At 41.0% G+C, this 21,361-nt stretch overlaps 1 protein-coding gene across 2 annotated transcripts in view; it reads right to left on the bottom strand.

Moving 5' to 3' along the window:
* BLM (BLM RecQ like helicase) overlaps nt 1-21,361 on the bottom strand; it is a 52,590-nt gene that overhangs the window by 14,148 nt on the left and 17,081 nt on the right. For both annotated transcript variants that reach the window (XM_072982208.2, XM_072982209.2), the window contains exons 9-19: nt 18,281-18,399; nt 16,502-16,615; nt 15,996-16,094; nt 15,762-15,910; nt 15,474-15,580; nt 6,705-6,865; nt 5,876-6,071; nt 5,264-5,454; nt 4,242-4,383; nt 649-848; nt 181-373 (exon numbers count right to left, since the gene is read on the bottom strand). In XM_072982208.2, coding sequence (XP_072838309.2) covers nt 181-373; nt 649-848; nt 4,242-4,383; nt 5,264-5,454; nt 5,876-6,071; nt 6,705-6,865; nt 15,474-15,580; nt 15,762-15,910; nt 15,996-16,094; nt 16,502-16,615; nt 18,281-18,399 — 1,671 coding nt within the window. The remainder of the gene's footprint in view (nt 1-180; nt 374-648; nt 849-4,241; nt 4,384-5,263; nt 5,455-5,875; nt 6,072-6,704; nt 6,866-15,473; nt 15,581-15,761; nt 15,911-15,995; nt 16,095-16,501; nt 16,616-18,280; nt 18,400-21,361) is intronic.

The raw sequence follows: 21,361 nt of genomic DNA on the forward strand, positions 1-21,361 counted from the left end.
CACCATATTGTCAAAGACTGCCTTTTGCAGTTCATGGTCTTTTAATCTAAATCCATCATCCATAATATTATTCTCTATACCAATACACTATTAGATTTTAAGGAAGTCTAGTTTTTTGCTGCATAAACATGATACCCCCTCCCTTATCTGATTGACTTTTCCCATGAGTATCCATATTACCTGCTATTCTTTTAAGTGTGGCAGTGTTAAAAATGTTGAAGTAATGGATTCCAAATACTTTCCCAAGGTTTTTGCAGACATCGGTGAGCTCTGAAAGACATTTCTTAACCATCTCTTCCCGCTGGGATATCTTAGCCACTGAAGCCCTTTGTTTGCGAATGCTGCTGGCACTTTCTGTCTCACAGAACTCTACCTGAAGAAGGTGAAAGGGCATCTTACTAGTGTAAAGTTAAAAGGAGATGTTACTTGAAGCGCAATTGCCTCTTCCAAAACTCAAAACTGCAAGAAGTGGATTAGAGGGAAAACACACACACACGCACTCACACACACAAACTGCTTTCTTTTTGGGGCCCACTCTCTACAACAGCTTTTCAAAACTTTATTTTTGTCTAACTCCAAACTCATAATCTATATTGGAGGAAGATAAGGAAGAAGCAAGCAAACAGATCTTATGCATTTGATACTGACCTGAAGGAAACCATTTAGCACAGAAGGAGCTTTCTCCCCTGTCTGGACATACGCTACTGCTTGATCATTAGCTGTAATGTACAGATCTTCATCCAAAATCTTGTCCAATACCAGCTTTCTAAACAGACGCTCAGCATTATGCCGTGAATAGGCTGCTCCCCTGCCAAAGATCCCGGACTGAATCTTGGCAGATTTTGTACCTGTTCCAAAATTTATATAGCATTTTCTTGATTAAAACAATTTAAAAAAAGACAAATTGACAGCATAGATCCTATTTTCATAGTCTTCTAAAGAAAAACGTCACAGGTCACACCAGCTTGGGGAGAGCCCTCTGGCAAGCTATAGCAGGATGTGCTCATGGTCAGCCAAATAGCCTCCTCATTACCTTAGCAGTAGCAATACAAGAAGGACATGCAGAGAGACATGCCATAGTGACAGTGATCCTTCCTTTCCTACCTGGAAGGCAGGTGGTATTATGGGGTATAGCTCCTTTTAAGTCTGTAGCCAGATAAACTTGAGGCCATGGATGGTGTGGATCAGCCCAAAGCTGTCTGGCTGTCAGAAAAATAAGATCCTGGAGAAAGGATGTGAGTGATTTCACACCTCTCTGCACTTACAAAACTAAGAACTGCAGAAGGAATAAACCACAGGGGAAGTCAGCAATCTATTTATATTTGACAAAGAATGGTGTAAAAGTAGGACAGTACGTATCTACTGGTTTATATCCCATCTTGAACTACATCAGCACAGTAGTGGACAGTAAATTAATTAATTAATTTAAATTTTTGCCCTGCCATCTGGTGATCAGGCCACTACTCTGGACAGCTTACAATATCACGACATCGACATGAAATAAAACTACAATAATAATCAAATTAAAACATCAAACAAAGGAAACCAAACCTCTACTAGCTCTCTATAAAAATAGCTAATACAAAAGAAACCAAAGATGGTAGCAGAGCAAAGACAACTATTCGAACATTAACAGAAAATCAATAATCAAAAACAAAATGGACTGCAAGGAGAACAAACTTATCCATTCTAAAGGAAAGCAACCCTCAGTGCTCACTGGAAGGAGGCAGTGACAGATTTTACTTTCTTGGGCTCCATGATCACTGCAGATGGAGACAGCAGCCACGAAATTAAAAGACGCCTGCTTCTTGAGAGGAAAGCAATGACAAACCTTGACAGCATCTTAAAAAGCAGAGACATCACCTGGCCAACAAAAGTCCGAATAGTCAAAGCTGTGGTTTTTCCTGTAGTGATGTATGGAAGTGAGAGCTGGACCCTAAAGAAAGCCGACTGCCAAAGAATTGATGCCTTTGAATTGTGGTGCTGGAGGAGGCTCTTGAGAGTCCCCTGGACTGCAAGGAGAACAAATCTATCCATTCTAAAGGAAATCAACCCTGAGTGCTCACTGGAAGGACAGATCCTGAAACTGAGGCTCCAATACTTTGGTCATCTCGTGAGAAGAGAAGACTCCCTGGAAAAGACCCTGATGTTAGGAAAGTGTGAAGGCAAGAGGAGAAGAGGACGACAGAGGATGAGATGGTTGGACAGTGTCTGCGAAGCAACCAACATGACTTTGACCCAAATCCGGGAGGCAGTGGAAGACAGGAGGGCCTGGCGTGCTCTGGTCCATAGGGTCACAAAGAGCTGGACACAACTAAACAACTGAACAACAACAAGGCTGTGGAAAGTCTGTGTAAACAGCCACATCTTCACTTGTTTTCTAAAGCCAAGGAGGGAGGGGGCCTGTTGTACCTCTGTCAGGAGAGAACTGTGATAACTGAACAAAAACCATAGTCGTATGTAAGAAAAAGCTGAGAAACAGAGACTTCAGACTATCTCCAAATATCTTTTTTAAACACAGTCAGACAAAGACTGCAGCCTAACTCTCTTTATTAGAATAAGCCTCACCAAATTCAAAATAGGTTTATTCCTGAGTAAATATGCTTAGGACTGCACTTTAAATGTGTGATTTTGTCTGGCAGCCAATGTAATCTAGAAAGAAATATTGGCTGTCAGACAAAAAAAATACTGATGAACAGAAGATGTACAGAAGATACTGATATAGCCTTTTCATTACTCTTTAAATACATAGTGTTACTGATAGATATGCAAACTCCATAAGAGGTACAAAGACTGGGATCAAGAACAATTAAACATTCAGCTCCATTACTGAATGCAGTGGTTTCTCAACCTTTTGGATTATGACTAAAACACAAACAAACAACAAATGATAATTCTATTATGAAAATCTTGAATCCAAGCTAGACTAATTCTGTATGCCATACTGGTATACTGGTAAACAATCTCCATCTTAATGTTGCTGTTTCTGAACAAGGAACATTTGTATGCTACTTAATAGGGACCCTTGGGGACTGGACTCTCAGGACTACCCTGTTCCTCTTTTTCAGTAAGAAAGTGTGTACTGATGAAAAGCTTCATTGCCTTGCAAGTCCTGATGAGAGGAGAAAGCACCTACAAATGGGCAAAGCTAAATGCAGGGAATGGGGGCTAGAAATGGGAATGTATGGAGTAGGGGGGAAAGTTTCATGGAGGATTTCCCCCTTTTTGTCCTCTGAAAAGGATGTGTATACAGTAGGTGTGAATGTTTATAGGCACACAGGTACTGGAGACAAAAGAGGTGTACTTGGAACATTTGTGAGTTTTGACTACTTTCTGAGCGCTAGCAACTTGGATAGCTAACAGCAATTGTTTTACTTTAATATATGGATTTTTTGTGTATACTGTAGTTTTTTGTTCTTTGTGTGCATATTTTTTTTCTTCTTGCAAAGCAGGAATACAGTGGTGCCACGTTTAACAACTACCTCATTAAACGACAAATCCGCTTTACGATGAGGTTTTTGCAATTGCAAAACGATGTTTAGATAGGGAAATTTCGCTTCAGGATGATCGGTTCCCTGCTCCGGGAACCGATTTTTCGCTAGAGAATGATACTAAAACAGCTGATCGGTGGCTCTAAAATGGCCACCCGCTTCTAAAATGGCCACCCGCTGTGCAAAATGGCTCCCTGCTGTGCTTTAGGATGGATTCCTCGCTTTATAGGCATTGAAAATGGCCGCCCCTATGGAGGATCTTTGGTGGACGCTGAGGTATTTAGCCCATTGGAACGCATTGAACCGGTTTTCAATGCATTTCAATGGGCTTTTTCGTTTCACTTGAGGAGGATTTCGCTTAACAGCGATTTCAACGGAACGAATTATCCTCGTCAAGCAAGGCACCAATGTAAATGAAAATATTAAAAATTCAATTGGCAGGCAAGTGACCTGCTTAAGGCACTACTTCCAAAATAAAGTACAATCTAACCAAAGTGATAATACAGATGGATGCTATGCATTTTTTCCTCAGAAATCTGTCCCAGGATTTGGAGAAGGTGACTGTGTAAATATCCAACATCTCCAGCACTGTTCTCCATTGGCATGCAGCCCCTAACAAATTGCCCCAAAGAAAGATGGCCCTGGGGTGGGGAGAAAGCCTCGTCATCCCTGCTCTATAGCAGCGACTCAGCAATTTTAAGCCAGATCTGGTTCAAATCCAACATGAGTATTAACGACACTGGAACTTACCCAAGAAAATGTCAATCATCATATTGAGCGTGTATCTTCCTTTATTTCCTTTCATATTTCTTGCACCCTTTTCCCCACAATGTTCCTGAACAAATCTAATGATACACTTCACTTCCTCCGTCACATTCCTCAGTTTATAATCCTAACAAAAAAGCAAAATAGATTTATTTTAAGACATTATGGTTATTTACACGGTAATATGTATTTATTTACTTAGTGAGCTTCTAGACCACCATCTTAGTGAGATACTATTCGGGACAGTTTACATAATTAAGCAAAGTACACAGACTAAAATAATAAAAGAATGTGCAGGTAATACCACAAATGAACCAAAACAAAAACAGGAAAGCATCCGAGGATTACCACATGGTAGCTTAGTAAACCAAATTATATGAACCATAACATAATAAAACAAAATGTCCAGTAAAATAATAAAACAACCAATAACTGCAATAGAATACGGGTGTCAAAAATTAACCTAGGATGTTGCCAAAGGCCTGCTTAAATAATGCAATGTAATTTTTACTGATCTTCTAAAAATCTGTAGTGAGGGGGCCTGTCTAATTTCTGGTGGACTTTTATTCCACAGTGAGGGTGCCACTATAGAAAAAGCTGAGGACCTAGTAGTGTTTCTCCTTATTGGCCTCAGGGTAGGCACCCTCAATAGTGCAGCCTGAGAGGAACGGGTTGGATGGGTAAATACCCTTGGAGAGAGCCAGTATTTATTTAAAATAGCTTTACCTTGATCCTTAAAAGGAACCCATTTGGATATTCGATATGAAACTCAAGATACCCATATTGATGGTTTAATTCAACTAGGAACCCTACAGGTACATTTAATGTAATCTGGAAAAACTAATAAGGCACAGCAATTGATATATGAGAAAAAAAATCATAGAAGTCATTCTTCTATGCAAGTTACATTAGTTTCAACAGCTCAGATTCACTCCTGCCCAGATTTTGTTCCACAAAGGTCAGTATGAGTTGGCATTTCAGAAAGCTCTGGAGCAGAACTTGCTTACCTGCTGTTTGCAGCAGTTGTCACAACTTACTTCAGGGAATTCCTTACAAAATTTAGGATTAAAGTCAGTTTCCCCAAAATAGGCTAAGAGTTGTATCCTCCTGCACTCTAGAACATTCTCACAGTAATGGACCATGCTATAGAGGTTGTTAAAATGAGTTTGCCGTGTATGACTGTTGCCATCTTTTTCCACTGAAAAGAAGTGAAAAGCAGTTTCAAAAACATGTTAAAGAGGAACACGGAGAGGAAGCAGAGTTTCTCTTACTACCCAACAAATCATTTGTGAAGAGATGAAAGAACAGGAAGTCAAAAAGTCCAAATGAAGATTATGGACTAGATTTTTTTAATGATTATAAATGGTATTATTCTTTAAAAACATTGTTTTCTTTTCCAAGATAAAAATATTTTAAAATAATTTTTCAAAACAGAAATTATTTAAGAAATGACATGATTTAGCCTAAAGCATATTTTCATGATCACTGGAAAAGGAAGGTCATTAAGATGGTTAAATGGAAAATATCTATGAACAAATACAGTATTTGACTTTCACTTTATATTTCAAACTTGCTACTATCTGGTTCCAAGATTAAAGGTACCAAACAGAAATGCTTACTCATAATTAGTCTTCTCAATCTGGTAACATCACTATAGCTGTAGAAAAGTAGGCAGTGAGACATTTCCCCATCACGCCCTGCTCTGCCTGACTCTTGGTAATATCCTTCAATAGACTTAGGGAGAGAGGCATGGATCACAAAACGGACATCAGGTTTGTCAATGCCCATTCCAAAAGCAATTGTTGCACATATAACCTGGAAAAGAACAAAGTAGGGTTCTCACAGAACTAGAGGCAAATAAGCATCAGCAAAATAAACTCACAATACCTGATGGAATAATAGCTTGCTCAGTATATCTGTGAAGCTTGTTCAGTGTCAAAGTTCTCCAAGGCACATAAATCAGATGTACCAAATGATTTAGAAAGTCCAAACAGAAGACACCTCAACTTCTTATTGTTTGCTACAGTTTTCTAATTGTATTGTATTATTTCTGATTTCATTGTTGGCTGTTAACCATCCAGAGAGTGCGTATCACATTATTGGGCAGTATATGTTAAATAAATAAATAATGACTGCTACATCTTGTTTTGCCGCAAGAATGAGTGTACAGCATTTGGGCAGACCACTCTTGAACTACTATTTCATCCACCTTCCCATCTCACTGAAATAATTTATTATTGCCTTAAAATTAAATCCTTAATTTGATTGTGTTAAAAAATGTCTGAACTGAACTGAAACCTTTTAATTTTAAACCGCAATTTCTCCTGACATTGTTTTAAAGTCATATACGTTTAGATCACAGTGTATTTGCCATGCAGTGTTCCCACTTTCATTTTCTAATGGCTTCTTTTAATCATCCACACAGTTTTCAAAAGATTATCCACTTACCTGACATCCATCCTGATTAATCCACTTCTGCTGAACAGTATCCCTGATACTATCAGGAAGACCAGCATGATATGCAAGTGCAGAAAGGCCAGCCTTCTGCAAAATGTTGGCAACTGAGTCACACTCATACCGTGAGAGGCAATAGATTATTCCTGAGTCACCTGCAAAACACAGTTTGGGATACTTACATCTCTCAGAAAAGTCTCTAAGGGCTTGTGTACATGGCTCAATCAGAGTAGGCTGGCTTGGGTTAAAGAGGGCTGCTTAACCTTGAGTTGCATAGTTCAGTGGTTTAGGTACAGTGGTGCCTTGCTTAACAATTGCCCCACATTACGACAAGTCCACTTTATGACAATCAAAATGATGGTCTAAATGGGGGAATTTCGCTTAACGATGATTGGTTCCTTGCTTCAGGAACCGATTTTCGCTTTACGACAATCAAAAACAGCTGACTGTCGGGTTTTCAAAATGACTGCCGGGTACTTAAAATGGCTCCCCGCTGTGCTTAGGGACGGATTCCTCGCTATACAGGCAGCAAAAATGGCTGCCATATGGAGGATCTTCACTGGACTGTGAGTTTTTACCCCATTAGAACGCATTGAACGGTTTTCAATGCATTTCAGTGGGGCTTTTAATTTCGCTTTACGATGTTTTCGCTTAACAGCTATCTTCCTGGAATGGATTATCGCCGATCCACTGTATCTGCTTGCAGAGCTGGAGGTCGGGAGTTTGATTCCTCAGTGTGTCTCTTGCAAGTAGAGCCAGCCCATGTGGCCTTGGGAAAGCAGCACAGTCCCAGGATGTCCCCAGAAGAAGGGAATGGTAGACCCTTTCTGAGTACTCTCTACATAAGAAACCCCGAAAAAGGGTTGCCATAGAGCCAGAATTGACTTGGCAGCACCTGATTATTATTTTTATGCTTGTGTAGTACTCCACTATGCCATTTGGATTGATCCTTGAATGTACAGGGCATACACACCTCAGGAAACCTTATTTGACTTGCCTCCCTTCAGAAAAGAAACAAATAAAACAATTCTCCTCCTTTCCTCCCCCTCCTCCCTCTGGGAGGAAGCTTTCAATTACCGCATTTGCCAGCGTACAAGGCGACTGGGCGCATCAGACGACCCCCCCCCAACATTTCCCCTCAAAATATAGAGTGGACGGCTCTGCTGCGGCGCTAGCGGCGGCTGCCCGAGGCTCTGCCTGGGCCCGCCCTGGAAGTTCATGGCCGGCGACGAGGAGGGCAAGAAGGAAAGGGAAGCGAGCGGCGGAGGAGGAGGAGGGGAAGGAGAAGCAGCTCTCCGGTGGCGCGTGGGCGTGCTGGCTCAGCTGCGAGGAGGGCAAGAAGGAAAGGGAAGCGAGCGGTGGCGGAGGAGGAGGGGAAGAAGAAGCAGCTCTCTGGTGGCGCGTGGGCGCACTGGCTCAGCTGCGGGGAGGGCAAGAAGGAAAGGGAAGCAGGTGGCGGAGGAGGAGGAGGGGGGGAAGGAGAAGCTGGCTCAGTGGCACGGGGCGGCGGGCTCTGGCCGCTCAGGCATGGCCGGCTCTGCTTTCCTCCCTCCTGCCTTCCTCTCCGGCCGGCGCAGCCCCGCGTCACTCACTCAACAGCGGCGGCAGCTCCTTCCTGGCCCAAATGAAGTGCACTCAGCATACAAGATGACCTCCCCCACACTTGGAGGCATGTTTTGGGGCCAAAAAAGTCGTCTTGTACGCCGGCAAATATGGTATTTAATATATTTTTCTAAAAGGTACAGCGCACCAGCAATACTGTAATAAGCTTCGCTTCCTCCCTCTGACCCTTTACAGAGAAAGCATTTAATTTCCCATTATCATTAGGTGGCTAACCTGAATTATACAAGGAAAACAAAACTGGAGAAGTTTAAAGCAGCAAGCTCTGCTTTGGTTCAACCCAGGCATTGTACATGTTGGAAATGAATCAAACCTTTAAAAAAAGCCCCTGATAGGGAACCAGAAAGATCCAGGTTGAACCACTCTGGAAGGGTTGGTTCACACTGGCAATTAGGTCATCTGATAGCTGGCAAAAAGGGGTGAGCCAGCCCATCCCCAGAGACAGATAAAGGACCATGTAGTGACTGATATGGAGGCAGTGACAGATTTTACTTTCTTGGACTCCATGATCACTGCAGATGGTGACAGCAGCCACAAAATTAAGAGACGCCTGCTTCTTGGGAGGAAAGCAATGACAAACCTAGACAGCATCTTAAAAAGCAGAGACATCACCTTGCTGACAAAAGTCTGCATAGTCAAAGCTATGGTTTTTCCAGTAGCGATGTATGGAAGTGAGAGCTGGAACATAAAGAAGGCTGACCGCCGAGGAATTGATGCTTTTGAATTGTGGTGCTGGAGGAAACTTTTGAGAGTCCCCTGAACTGCAAGGAGATCAAACCTGTCCATTCTGAAGGAAATCAACCCTGAGTGCTCACTGGAAGGACAGATCCTGAAGTTGAGGCTCCAATACTTTGGCCATCTCATAAGAGAAGAGAAGACTTCCTGGAAAAGACCCTAATGTTGGGAAAGTGTGAAGGCAAGAGGAGAAGGAGGACAACAGAGGACGAGATGGTTGGACAGTGTTATTGAAACTACCAACATGAATTTGACCAAACTCTGGGAGGCAGTGGAAGACAGGAGGGCTTGGTGTGCTCTGGTCCCTGGGGTCAGGTCATGAAGAGTCGGACACAACTTAATGATGGACACAACTAAACAACAAACAAGAACAAGTCACTGATATACATGATTGTGCTCTATTGACATTTTGTTTGTACTCTTACAAAATTGTTTTCTCCATTCCATTTCTTTTTTGAGTAGGCAAAGAGGCGTTCAGAATTATTTGGGGGAGGGGGAATCTGTTTTAAACAGGAACCTGACTTTCCCAGTACTTGAAAACTTAAACAAGAAATATTCTGAGCAGACTCTCTTGAGAGAAGTGTTTTGAAAATATTTGCAGCTCTAAGATAAGGAATGGAACAGCAACCCAAACAAGCACAGAAAACATTATCACAAGTACAGCACGTATGATGTACTCCATTACTGCCACCTGGTGGAATAAAAACAAGTGACTGTTCTTTTGTTATACCCAGAAAAGTATTTCTTTATTTATTTTCAGGCTCTTAAAGTTGCCACCGCAGCAGCAACTTGTTTTGACAATGTTATGAACTATGCTTTAGTTTTAACGACCCCAATCTGCCTGGTAGAAAAATCCCACCTTTTTAGACCCAATAGTTGCCAGATATGCAGGGAGATAGAGTTTGTTATTCCCTGCTCTCTAAATACGATTAAGGTGTTAATGGATATATGTTTTGTAAGCAAAAAGCTAGCTTGAATCTAGCTTGAATCTTCTTGACAGGAAGCACTATATTAAAAGTCAATAGAAGTAATGGGAAACGTTTAATGAGAAACTAATGGTAGGATAGTCAAGCCACAGATGATGTCACTAAAGAAAAACATAAAACTCAGCCCAGTTACTCAGAATAAGCTAGGAAAAGTAGAAAGATGAAATTGACATAATGGCTGAGATATCTTTTTCTGACTGTATTTTCATGGCTACAAGTGTTACCTCAGAGTGGTATAAATATACCAGATGGGCGGGATATAAATCAAATAAATAAATAAAATAAATAATAAATACCTTTCTGGAATAATAGTCTTCTTGCATTTGAAAAACATTAAATACAGATAAAATAAAAACACAGACTAGTAAAATCTTAGCTGATTTATGTACTTTTCTACTCAGAAATAGGAGAATAAAAAGACAAAATTTCTGAAGAGAAAACTACTTCACCGTGAGTGTGCTTCTTATGTACAGAAGAGGAGCAAAGTATTTATGCAAAGATACCAGACAAATCATAAAATTATGAAGTTGGAAGGGGCCTATAAGGTCACTGAGTTCAACCCCCTGCTCAATGCAGGAACGTAAATCAAAGAGCACGTAAATCAAAGAGCATCTGCCAGGTCTAAATTTCTCTTGAATGCCTCCAGTGTTGGAACACACACCACCTCTTGAGGTCACTGATTCCATGGCTGTACTGCTCCAACAGTTAGGATGTTTTTCCTGATATTCAAGCAAAAATTGGCTTCCTATAACTTGAGCCCATTGTTGCATGTTACCCATTCTGGAGTGATTGAGAACAGATTCTGCCCCCTTTTCAAGTATTTGAAAAGTGCTACCATATCTCCCTTCAGTTTTCTTTTCTAAAGGCTAAACATGGCCAACTATTTCAGTTCTTCCTCATGAGGCTCGGTTTCCAGCCCCCTGATCATCCTTGTTGCCCTCCTCTGAACTTGTTCCATTTGTCAGCATCCTTAAAGTGCAGTGTCTACAATTGTACACAGTACTCAAGATTTGGCCTAATCAGCGCCGAATAGAGGGGAACTAGTACCTTGCGGGATTTTGAGACTATACTGCCTAAAATGGCATTTGCCTTTTTTGTACTCACATCACACTGTTGGCTCACATTCAGCTTGTGATCTATAACAACACTAAAGTCCTTCTTGCTTGTAATATTGCTGAGCCAGGTATCCTTCAACTTGCAATTGTGTGTTTGGTTTCTTTTTCCTATGTGCAGTACTTTGCACTTCTTCCTGCTGATTTTCATTCTATTGTTTTCAGCCCAGCTCAAGCTTGTCTAAATAATTTTGAATGTTGTTTCTGTCTTCAAGGGTATTAGCTATTCCACCCAATTCTGTCATCCCTAAATTTGATTAGCATTCCCTGTATGCCCTAATCCAGGTGATTAGTAAAAATACTGAAGAGCACTGAGCCCAGGACTGAGCCCCAGGGTACTTCACTTGTTACCTCCTCATTTGAGGAGCCATCAATTACCAAACTCTAAGATTCTGTAGCCATCTCTGTATCCACCTGACATTTGATCTATCCAGCACAAACCTAATTTACTTGCTAATTAGATATTATCCTTTAGCTGGCCCTATGAACAGCAGGATTTATTAATGATAAATTGACTGTTTTAATATAGGGTATTATAATATTGCCTATTTTAATGGTATTAATATTTTCTAAAGTTTTAATATTATTGTACCAGTGGGGTCTCTACTTAAGAACTTAATCCGTATTGGAAGGTGGTTCTCAAGTTGAAAAGTTCTTATGTTGAATCTGCATTTCCCATAGGAATGCATTGAAAACCATTTAATCCGTATCTGCTCTTTTCCGTCCATAGAAACTACAGTGGAACCTCTACTTAAGAACTCAATCGGTTTTGGAATGGTGTTCTTAAGTTGAAACATTCTTAAGTTGAAGCAAAATTTCCCATAGGAATGGACTGAAAACCAATTAATCCGTTCTGGCTGTTTTTTTGTTATGTAGAGGTGCGTTCGTACATTGAAGCATTAGTTCCCATAGGAACTAATGGAACTAATTAGTTCCCATAGGAACTAATGCAAAGCTGGTTAATACGTACTCTACCACTAGGGGGATAATTTTTTTTAACCTAAGATGACCTAAGGTTAAAAAAAGAGCAGGAAAGGTTTTTTTTTCCTGTTCTTATCTTGGATTTCTGTTCTCAAGTAGAAGCAAAATTTAGCAAATGGAGCTGTTCTTAAGTTGGATTGTTCTTAAGTAGGGACGTTCTTAAGTAGAGACCCCACTGTATGCTGCTCATAGACCATTGGTAATGGTGTGGCTAAAAAAATCTTGTAAATATATAAATAATTAGAATATCATGGGGCACTTCATCAAAGGTTTTCGTAGAGAGATATAATATCTCCAGCATTCCCTCTGTCTATCGGGGAGGTTGCCCTCTCAAAAAATGAGACCAGATATGTCAGGCAAGACTTGTTCTTGACAAATATGTGTTGGCCTCTAGTTACTATTGCTTTGTTTTCTAGGTATTCACATAGTGACAGCTTTATTATCTGTTCCAGAATTTTGCCTGGGATTGATGTCAAGCAGATAGGTGTGCAGTTCCCAGGTTCCTGCTTTTTGTCCTTTCTGTAGATAGGGATAATATTGGCCTTCTCCCAATCATCTGACACCTCCCCCATTTCCCATAACTTCAAGAAAATTATGGACAGTGGTTCTGAAGAGTTCCTCAGCCTGTTTCTTCAATACTCTTGGATGCAGTTCATCCAGTCCTAGAAATTTGAACTTTTTCAAGGTATATTTGTTTATCAATTTCCAACTGCAATCTTGTCCCCCCTACTTGCACTTCACATTTGTCTGGAGGGTCACAGTTGGTCCTTTGGGAAAAGACTAAGCTAAAATAGGAATTCTTTTGCCTTTTCTTTGTCATCTGTTATCATTTTTCCATCTCCATTGAATAGCTAACCCACCGTTTTCTTTTCTTTGTCTTCTGCTACGCACATACCTGAAGAATGCCTTCTTGTTGCTTTTAGTGTTTCAGCTCATTCTCAGCTTTTGCCCTCCTAATGCCATCCCTGCAATTCCTTGCTACTTCTCTGTACTCTTCCTTTCCAGCCTAGCTTTCCTTCTACTTGCTATATGTGTCCTTTTTTTAATTTCAGGTTCTCTGAGCTTTTCGTGAAGCCACACTGGACTCCCCCCTCTTTTTTCTTTTTCTTTTCTTCTTCTTCTTCTTCTTTTTTGCTATATCCCACCTTTTTTTGTTGGTGTTGTTTGTAGTTGTGCCTTCAGAATTTCCTTTTTTAGAAACTCCTCTTCTTAAGATCTACTGCCATGGGACCTTTCCTATCATTATTCTGAATTCATTAAAATAGGCTTTTTAAAAATCCAGCATATGTGTGTGGCTATCCCTTACTTTGATTTCCTCTGAAATCAGGAATTCTAGCAGGACATGGTTACTCTTGCCCAGAGTTCCCCCTTACTGCCACTTCCTCCACCAAGTCACCTCTACTGGTTATAACCAAGTGAAGAATAGCTAACCCTCTAGTTTCTTTCTCTGCTTTTTGAAGAAAATTATTAGCAGCACAAGCCAGGTATTTCTTAGAAGGGCCATACCTGGCAGAATTTGCCTCCCAACAGATGTAAGGATAACTGAAATCTCCCATCAGTAATATATCATGTCTCTTTGAAATCCTTGTAATGTTTTTCAAAAGTTTCATCCACACCCGCTCCTTGATTGGGCAGTCGATAGTAAACTCCAGCTACCATGTTCCTTTTGTTTTTTGCCCAAACTACACTGGTGCAGATGCTCTCAATGGGACATCCAATCTCCTGCTCCTTTATTTATTTCTGTGGAGGAATGTGTATTTTTGACATATACTGCAACTCCACCTCCCTTTCTGTTCTTTTTGAACAATTTATATCCTTCGATGGCATTAGAAGGGCAAAAGTTAACAACGAGCCGAGGCTGGCTAGACACACTAAAAGCAACAAAAAAGCATTCTTCAGGTATGTGCGTAGCAAAAGACAAAGAAACTTTCATACTACAGTCAAGCCTCAACTTACGAACTTAATCCTTTCCAGAACAGCGTTCGTAAATTGAAAAGTTCACAAGTTGATTTCCCATTCCCCATAGGAATGCATCGAAACCCCGTTAATCCATTCCAGCCACCATGGGAGACCTCCCTGGGGATCCCTGCTGCCGCAATCAGCAGCTTCGGAGCTCTCAGAGGGCTTTCCCCCAACATCGGAGGAAGCCCTTTGAAAACTCCAAAGCTGAAAAGGCAGGGAGAAAGGGTGGGAAATTCGAATTTCCTGCCCTTTCTCCCTGCCTTTTTGCCTTCAGAGCTTTCAAAGGGCTTCCTCTGATGTCGGGGGCAGCCCTTTGAGAGCTCCGAAGGCAACAAACGGCTCAGTTTACAAAAAATGGCATTGACTTGCAAACGGAGCCTTGACTTCGTTCGTAGGTCGAGGCTCTGTTCGCAAGTCGATGCCAATTTTTGCGAACGGAGCCGTTCGTAAATCGAAAAGTTCGCATATGGGGCCATTCGTAAGTCGAGGGTTGACTGTAAGGAGATCTATCAGATTTCCATGCAAACAACAACATTCTCCCCCTTGGAAGAAAAGACTGCCATGGAAAAATGGGATTTCTTCTGGTCCCTCAACGTTCACGTGTCAGCAGGCTGCATGGAGTGCAGAGAAAGGAGTTCAAGAAGCATTGAGACTCTAACCTGACACATAGAAAAGTTTTTAAAATGTCAGTAGCGGTTGCATGCATGTTTGTGCTCTAGCTTTTTAAAAAATCCACCTTTAGGATTAAGAACAGGGCACTGGAGAAGATTAGAACAATCTAACATCAGCTATAAAAAACAACCACTGTCCTGTTATCTAGATTTGGTTCTGCCCTTCACACAAAGAATCTTGTAGTGTGCCAAGGTTCTCTCCCACCTTCTCCTGCTTCAGCCATACAATAACCCTTGGGTTTCCATCTCTCAGTTTTATCCATACAACCAAGCTGTGAAACAGGTTAGGCCCCAGATCACCTGCTGAGCTTCATAGTTTGGGAAAGGAACCTAAACTATCTATGTGTTGTTAGCTGCTTTGTGTTCTGTGAGCCGCCCAAAGTAGACTATGTCTAGATGTGTGGCATACAAGTTCAATAAATAAATAAATAAATAAATAAATAAATAAACCTTTGCCTTCCTAGTGCAATACACCATTCACTTCAATGTGCTGGCTTCCTACCATGATGAGGCATTTGCGGTACACGATTTCAGATGTTTAACTGAAGAGCCCCCTAAAGCCCACAAGTAACTTATTTCTTCACATTAGGGATTAAACAGCTTCTGCTATTTCAATTTCCCTTTTACTTTTCCAACTTATTTTAAGAGCCTAATTTACAAGAATATGCACTGCTAAAGGAGGAGTGGTTGACTTACATGGGTGGTATTTTCTGATCCACTGCAAGCAGTCCAAAGCAACACTTTTTGGCTTTTTGGGTAAAACATCATATTTCAAGTTGTTCCGGTTAAAACTCATGCTGAACCTAAAACAGGTCAAGCATTGTAACATGAAGTGAATTTTTAAAGACTACATAAACAGCTAGTTATAGCCAATATGAAGTGACATCCAAAGAGGGGAAAAATAGTAAAAAAAAAAATCACTTCCCCAAAAGCCTCAGATTTTTCTTCTTCTTCACAACACTGTCTGGTGCACATCAAACTTACACTTGGGGCTTATGCATTTGCAGTTGATTCAGGATGTCCTTTTGTACCCTCGGATTTGCAGTGGCTGTAAGAGCCATCATGGGAACGGAAGAAAATTTCTTGCGAAGGATATTCAGCCTTTTATAGTCTTGGCGAAAGTCATGGCCCCACTGCTCAAAAAGGAAAACACGTGGTCAGCTAAATATCTGAATTCAACTGGCAAAACAATTCCTGACCCTCCCAAGAAAAGCTCACCTGACTGACACAGTGTGCCTCATCAATTACAAAGCGGGCCAACATCTGTCGCTCATACAGATTCTCCAGAGTTGACATTAATCGGCCACTTGAGCAGACCTATGTATGAAACAGTTTACAGTATCAAGTTTCTCACAACATAAGGTAAGCTAGTTAGACAAATGACCCAGCAAACTTTACAAGTCTATGTGCCAAGAAGGACAGTAAATTAATTCATCTGGCACCCCGTCATATGGACAACATTTTGAAGAGGAGAATCTTTAATACATGTGGAGGTTCTGAATATGATCCATAACTCTGCAGAAGCTGTGTTTCAGATCACGTGGAGAGACTCAACGTGTCACAGAATCGCTCCTGTTCAGATTGTTGACCTACACACATAAGGTGACAACAAACAACCAGGGCAAGTGCACTCCATCATTTATTGATCTGAGTATCTTTTTGAATGCTGCAATGAAGCCCTAGCATTCTAATGCAAACAGCATTATTTAGACCATTATACAAACCTTTTCTGGTGTAACATAGAGAAGTTTGATGATGGGATCTTTCTTTGACAACTGCATGTAGATTCTGGATGCTTCTGCATCAGTCTTATCACCAGTCAGATAAGTAGCTGGGATCTATGACAGAGAGAAAAAGTCATTGACATTTTTGCAACAACTGGAACGTTAAGCTAAACACTATGTTGGGCACTCTAATTATATCCTGAAATTAATCACCAGAAAGTAAGTGGTAGAAACCTTAAACAATTTGCATTGAAACAATTTTTATATTCTAGGCCAGAAGATGTGTTTTCCCTGAAGCTTCTTCCATCCCCAGTCTCCTTGTATTATCATGAGAAGAAACCTGCCAATGAGGGACCAGGTGATTCGCCTGAAGGTCCTCAGACTTTTTTTCAAGATTCCTCCAAATAGGATCAATCCAAAGTCTAAATATTTTGAATCAGAAGAGCACTACACAGAAAATTCCATAGGAAGTATGGAAGTATGGGATTACCTCAGGAGATCTGCATGTGGATAAAGGATTTTCTGACAGATAGGCCACAGTCAGTAAGGATGGGATCCCACCATTCTTCTACCCTGGTACTAAGTACAGGAGTTCCCCAGGGCTGCGTGCTAAGTCCCTTCCTCTATTCCCTGTACACACATGATTGCACCCCACTATATAACACCAATGCAATTATTAAATTTGCGGATGATACGACAGTGGTGGGACTCATAAATAAGAACAATGAGTCTGCTTATAGAAAGGAAGTACAAAGATTTATACTATGGTGTAAAGAAAATCATCTCACACTTAACATCAAAAAAACTAAAGAACTCATAATTGATTTTAGGAGGAAGAGAAATGTACATTTACCACTGTACATAAACGGTGAGGAAGTGGAGAGAGTTGGTAGTTTTAAATTTCTGGGTACTTACATCTCAGAGGACCTCTCATGGACTATAAATGCCAACATGCTAATAAAGAAGGCACAGAAGAGGCTGTATTTCCTGAGAATGCTCGGGAAGTTAAATTTATCACAGCATTTACTTCTGTCCTACTACCGTAGCACCATTGAGAGTGTCCTAACTTATGGCATTCTGGCATGGTTTGGGAGTAGCTCTGTAGCGGACAAAAAAGCTCTACAGAGAACCATTAAAATTGCCCAGAATATCATCGGGCTCCAGCTACCAACCCTGGATGACATCTTCACATCCCGCTGTCTGAGGAAGTCACACAGCATCCTGAGAGACTCTTCCCATCCTGCTTATAACTTTTTTGAACTGTTACCGTCTGGCAGAAGATATAGAACAATTAAGACTCGGACCACACGTTTTCTCAATAGTTTTTATCCTAGAGCTATAATTGCAATTAATAATGAGCTTAAAGACCACCAGTAGTGAATAATTAGTTGGACTGTGTTACCTGGCCTGAGGTGTAGATGTTTGTATTTTTAGTGGGGGACTTCTAGTGGGTGGGGAGTGTTTGGAGAATGTTATGTGTGTGCATGTGTCTGGTCTCTGGGTGTCTGTGAATTTCGTTGTATGGTATACTGTGTATATACTTACAATGACAATAAATTTTATTATTATTATTATTATTATTATTATTATTATTATTATTATTATTATTGAATCAGAAGAGCACTACACAGAAAATTCCATAGGAAGTAGAAGCTTCCGGATTTCATGAAGTAACATGAAAGTGGTATTGTTCAGGCCCACTACAAGAAGAGAGACCAACACTTCCTGAGCCTCATATACAGCAAAAGATAAAAAAGAAAACATGGACTTAAAACTCACATCCATTGATGTTAGTTTCTGGACTTGATCCACTATTAATGATCTCAAAGGGGAGATTATGATTGTGACTCCTTTTGAAACACATGCTGGCAACTGGTAGCATAAGCTCTTCCCACCTCCTAATAAAACAACATGAAAAAAATAAAGAGAAGTTGGAAAGTTTATTTGCAATACGGGCATAATATTGTGCCAGAGCAAGACGCGCTATGCATTTTCAGAGTTAGTACAAGGATGGTGCTCAATACAGTTTTGTTCATTGTTTGCAACGTGACTATTCCAGGTAGGACTAAAATCAGATTCATAATAATACTAAAAATTTATTAGTCAGTCAGTCATCAGGAAGATAAGAATACATTATTTAGATAAAATCACATAATATCAGAGACATTGGTCAAGACATGACACTATCAATGCACCCTCTGGCTCTTTTACGACATTAAAGTTAAAAAGAAGTTCTAGATTAGCCAACAGTGTTGAAGGATATAAAAGCTTTTAAAATATCACAGCAATCGCATGACATAGGGTGAAGTTAGGAGACACATAAAACTACCAGTATGCCACCCCAACTCTCCTAGATAATAAGTTGAACAAGAAATCTCAACTCAGGTTCATGTTTTTATGCTTTCACTCACGGAGAAACTGTAGCAGAGGGAGAAGCAGAGACAGGAGACCAGACAGCAATGTTGGTGCTCACCTTAAAATTTTCATTTTAGGTAATGGATGGATGCCCTACTGAAAAGATTCCCATGCACTTCAAGGCAGGAATGCAGACCAGTCAGATTGGTTCACGGCTCCTTCCAGTGACATTGGTCAACCCTGGTTTATAATCTAGGACAGGGGTTCCCAAACTGTGCACCATGGCTCCATGGTGTGTCCAGGATCCAAGCCATGGAGAAAGGGATGGAACGTGGAGCTATGAAGGATGCAGAGCTGTTCATAGCTCTGTGTCAAACAGAAACCAGAAGTGAAGGCTGTGTGCCTGCCTCTCCTTGCCCCATCTCTATGGTCCCTGGTAGAGGCACTTGCCAGGTGACCTCAGGAGCATTGCGTGATAGGATATAGAAGGAAGTGGGCCTTCAGGGATATTTGGTGGGGGGAGGAGATGGGATGGCTGGGGAGGGGTGTCAAGATCCTGCCTCTGGTGGCAGTGAGACCAATGGCCTCTCCGAGCAAAGGGAGCCTCAGTCAGTGGTCTGTAAATCAAGGGAGCCACAAGTCCAAAATGTTTGGGAACCACTGATCCAGGAGACGAATTCTGAATGCAGGGCCTTGACATCAATAACAGATGGGAGTTTGTTCCTCTGTACCCACCCACACCTCTGACGTTGCAGCTACAGCAGTGCCAAGGCTGCACATCTGGCACCTCCCAGTGGTTGAGGGTGTGCACAAAAGCAAAGGAAAACTCTCCACTAGTGTAGTGGTTGCCTCCTATGGAGCAGAGAAAGCCAAAGTCTTTATCATTCACACTTGTAAGTCTATCTGGGGCAGTCAGAGCTGAGGGCAGCTCCTCTTGTGAAGACTGGAAGTCATCCCAAGAACCTGAGCTGCCTTCCTCCCTTCTGGCCTCAGACACTGTCTGGGTCCAGTGGGAGACATTTATGGGATGGCTGGAGGAGAACCGAATGGAAAATACTGAAAGGACAGGAGTCAAAAAGATTACAAAGTATTTTGTGTTATTGTTGTTTTTTTAAGGATGAAAGGGGAGGAAAAAAGTGACAAGCAGAGATATGATCTTCTTGGTAAGCCAGGTTCTTCCCCTCCCACCAGAAAGAGTTCTGAACCAATATGACTGGTCTGCATACCTGCCTGTCAAAGTGGATAGAACAGACAATCGTTTCTGTTATATATCGTTTCATATACAGTGGTGCCCCGCATAACGAGCGCTTCGTTTAACAACGAATCCGCATAGTGATGTGTTTTTTGCAATCGTTTTTGCGATCGCATTGCGATGTTTTAGGTGGCTAAATATCAGTTTGCGATGATCGGTAAGCGTTTCGCTTACCGATTATCGCATAACGATGTTTTTCCAACAGCTGATCGGCGGTTCCAAAATGGCCGCCGGGTAAAGAAAATGGCCGCCCGCAGTGTTTTCGCACCCTTTCCTCGCTTACCGGGCAGCGAAAATGGTGGCCATATGGAGGACTTTTGCATAACTGAGTTTTTTGCCCATAGGAACACATTAAACGTGTTTTAATGCATTCCTATGGGCTTTTTTGTTCCGCATAGCGACGAATCCGTATAGCGATGATTTTTTCGGAACGGATTATCATCACTATGCGGGGCACCACTGTACTTTATAAGCACCACGCTTTGCTTTCTTCAGAATGTCCTCTTCCGCTACATGAAAACATGAGACTCCTCCCCTATCTGAACTATTTCCAGATAGCCTTTATAAAAACTACTATTTAAAAGTAAGTATTTGTACCCAAATGTGCTTTCCCCCTTCTCTCTCCCTTCCTTTTTCTTTGTACAATAATCTTTTAATTAGGAAATCTACATGCAGATTTTTCTTTCTGTTAATTGTACATGTTGCTACGGGAGCATTTTCAGATGAAGAAAGGATAAATGCTTCAAATAAATGTTCTTATGGTCCAATCTTCTTTATTCAGAATTAGATTCTACTTGGTTTAGTAGATCTAGTTTCCAATTAAGGAGACACAGAACTGCAGATTTAACTTTCAAAGATGTGATACTGTGCCATTTCCTTGCACACACTTTATCTGTAAGCAGACATAACTCTACAATAAAGGCATGTGAGAGGCATAGCCATTGATTATGCCTTTACGATTACAGAGGCTCTGAATTGTTGCATATCAGCATTTAATTGTTAAGAAAGGGTAGACAGAATGAATGCTTGCTCAAGAAAAGTAAAACCATCTCGATTTTAATTGATTCTTTAAGTTGGTATTTTTCCCCTGGTGATTTAAACTTTGGTTTTAAATCAGTTATTTAGAATAGACTTGCTCTTGACAGTTCTATGACCTCACTTTAAACCAAATCTCTCCTACCAATCATCTCTTCATGCGCTTAATGTTAGCTCCTCCTCACTGTTTTGGCTGCCTACTTAAGAAGACTATAGTA

This window comes from Pogona vitticeps, chromosome 12 (assembly GCF_051106095.1).
Source record: "Pogona vitticeps strain Pit_001003342236 chromosome 12, PviZW2.1, whole genome shotgun sequence".
NCBI classification, from domain to species: Eukaryota; Metazoa; Chordata; class Lepidosauria; order Squamata; family Agamidae; genus Pogona; species Pogona vitticeps.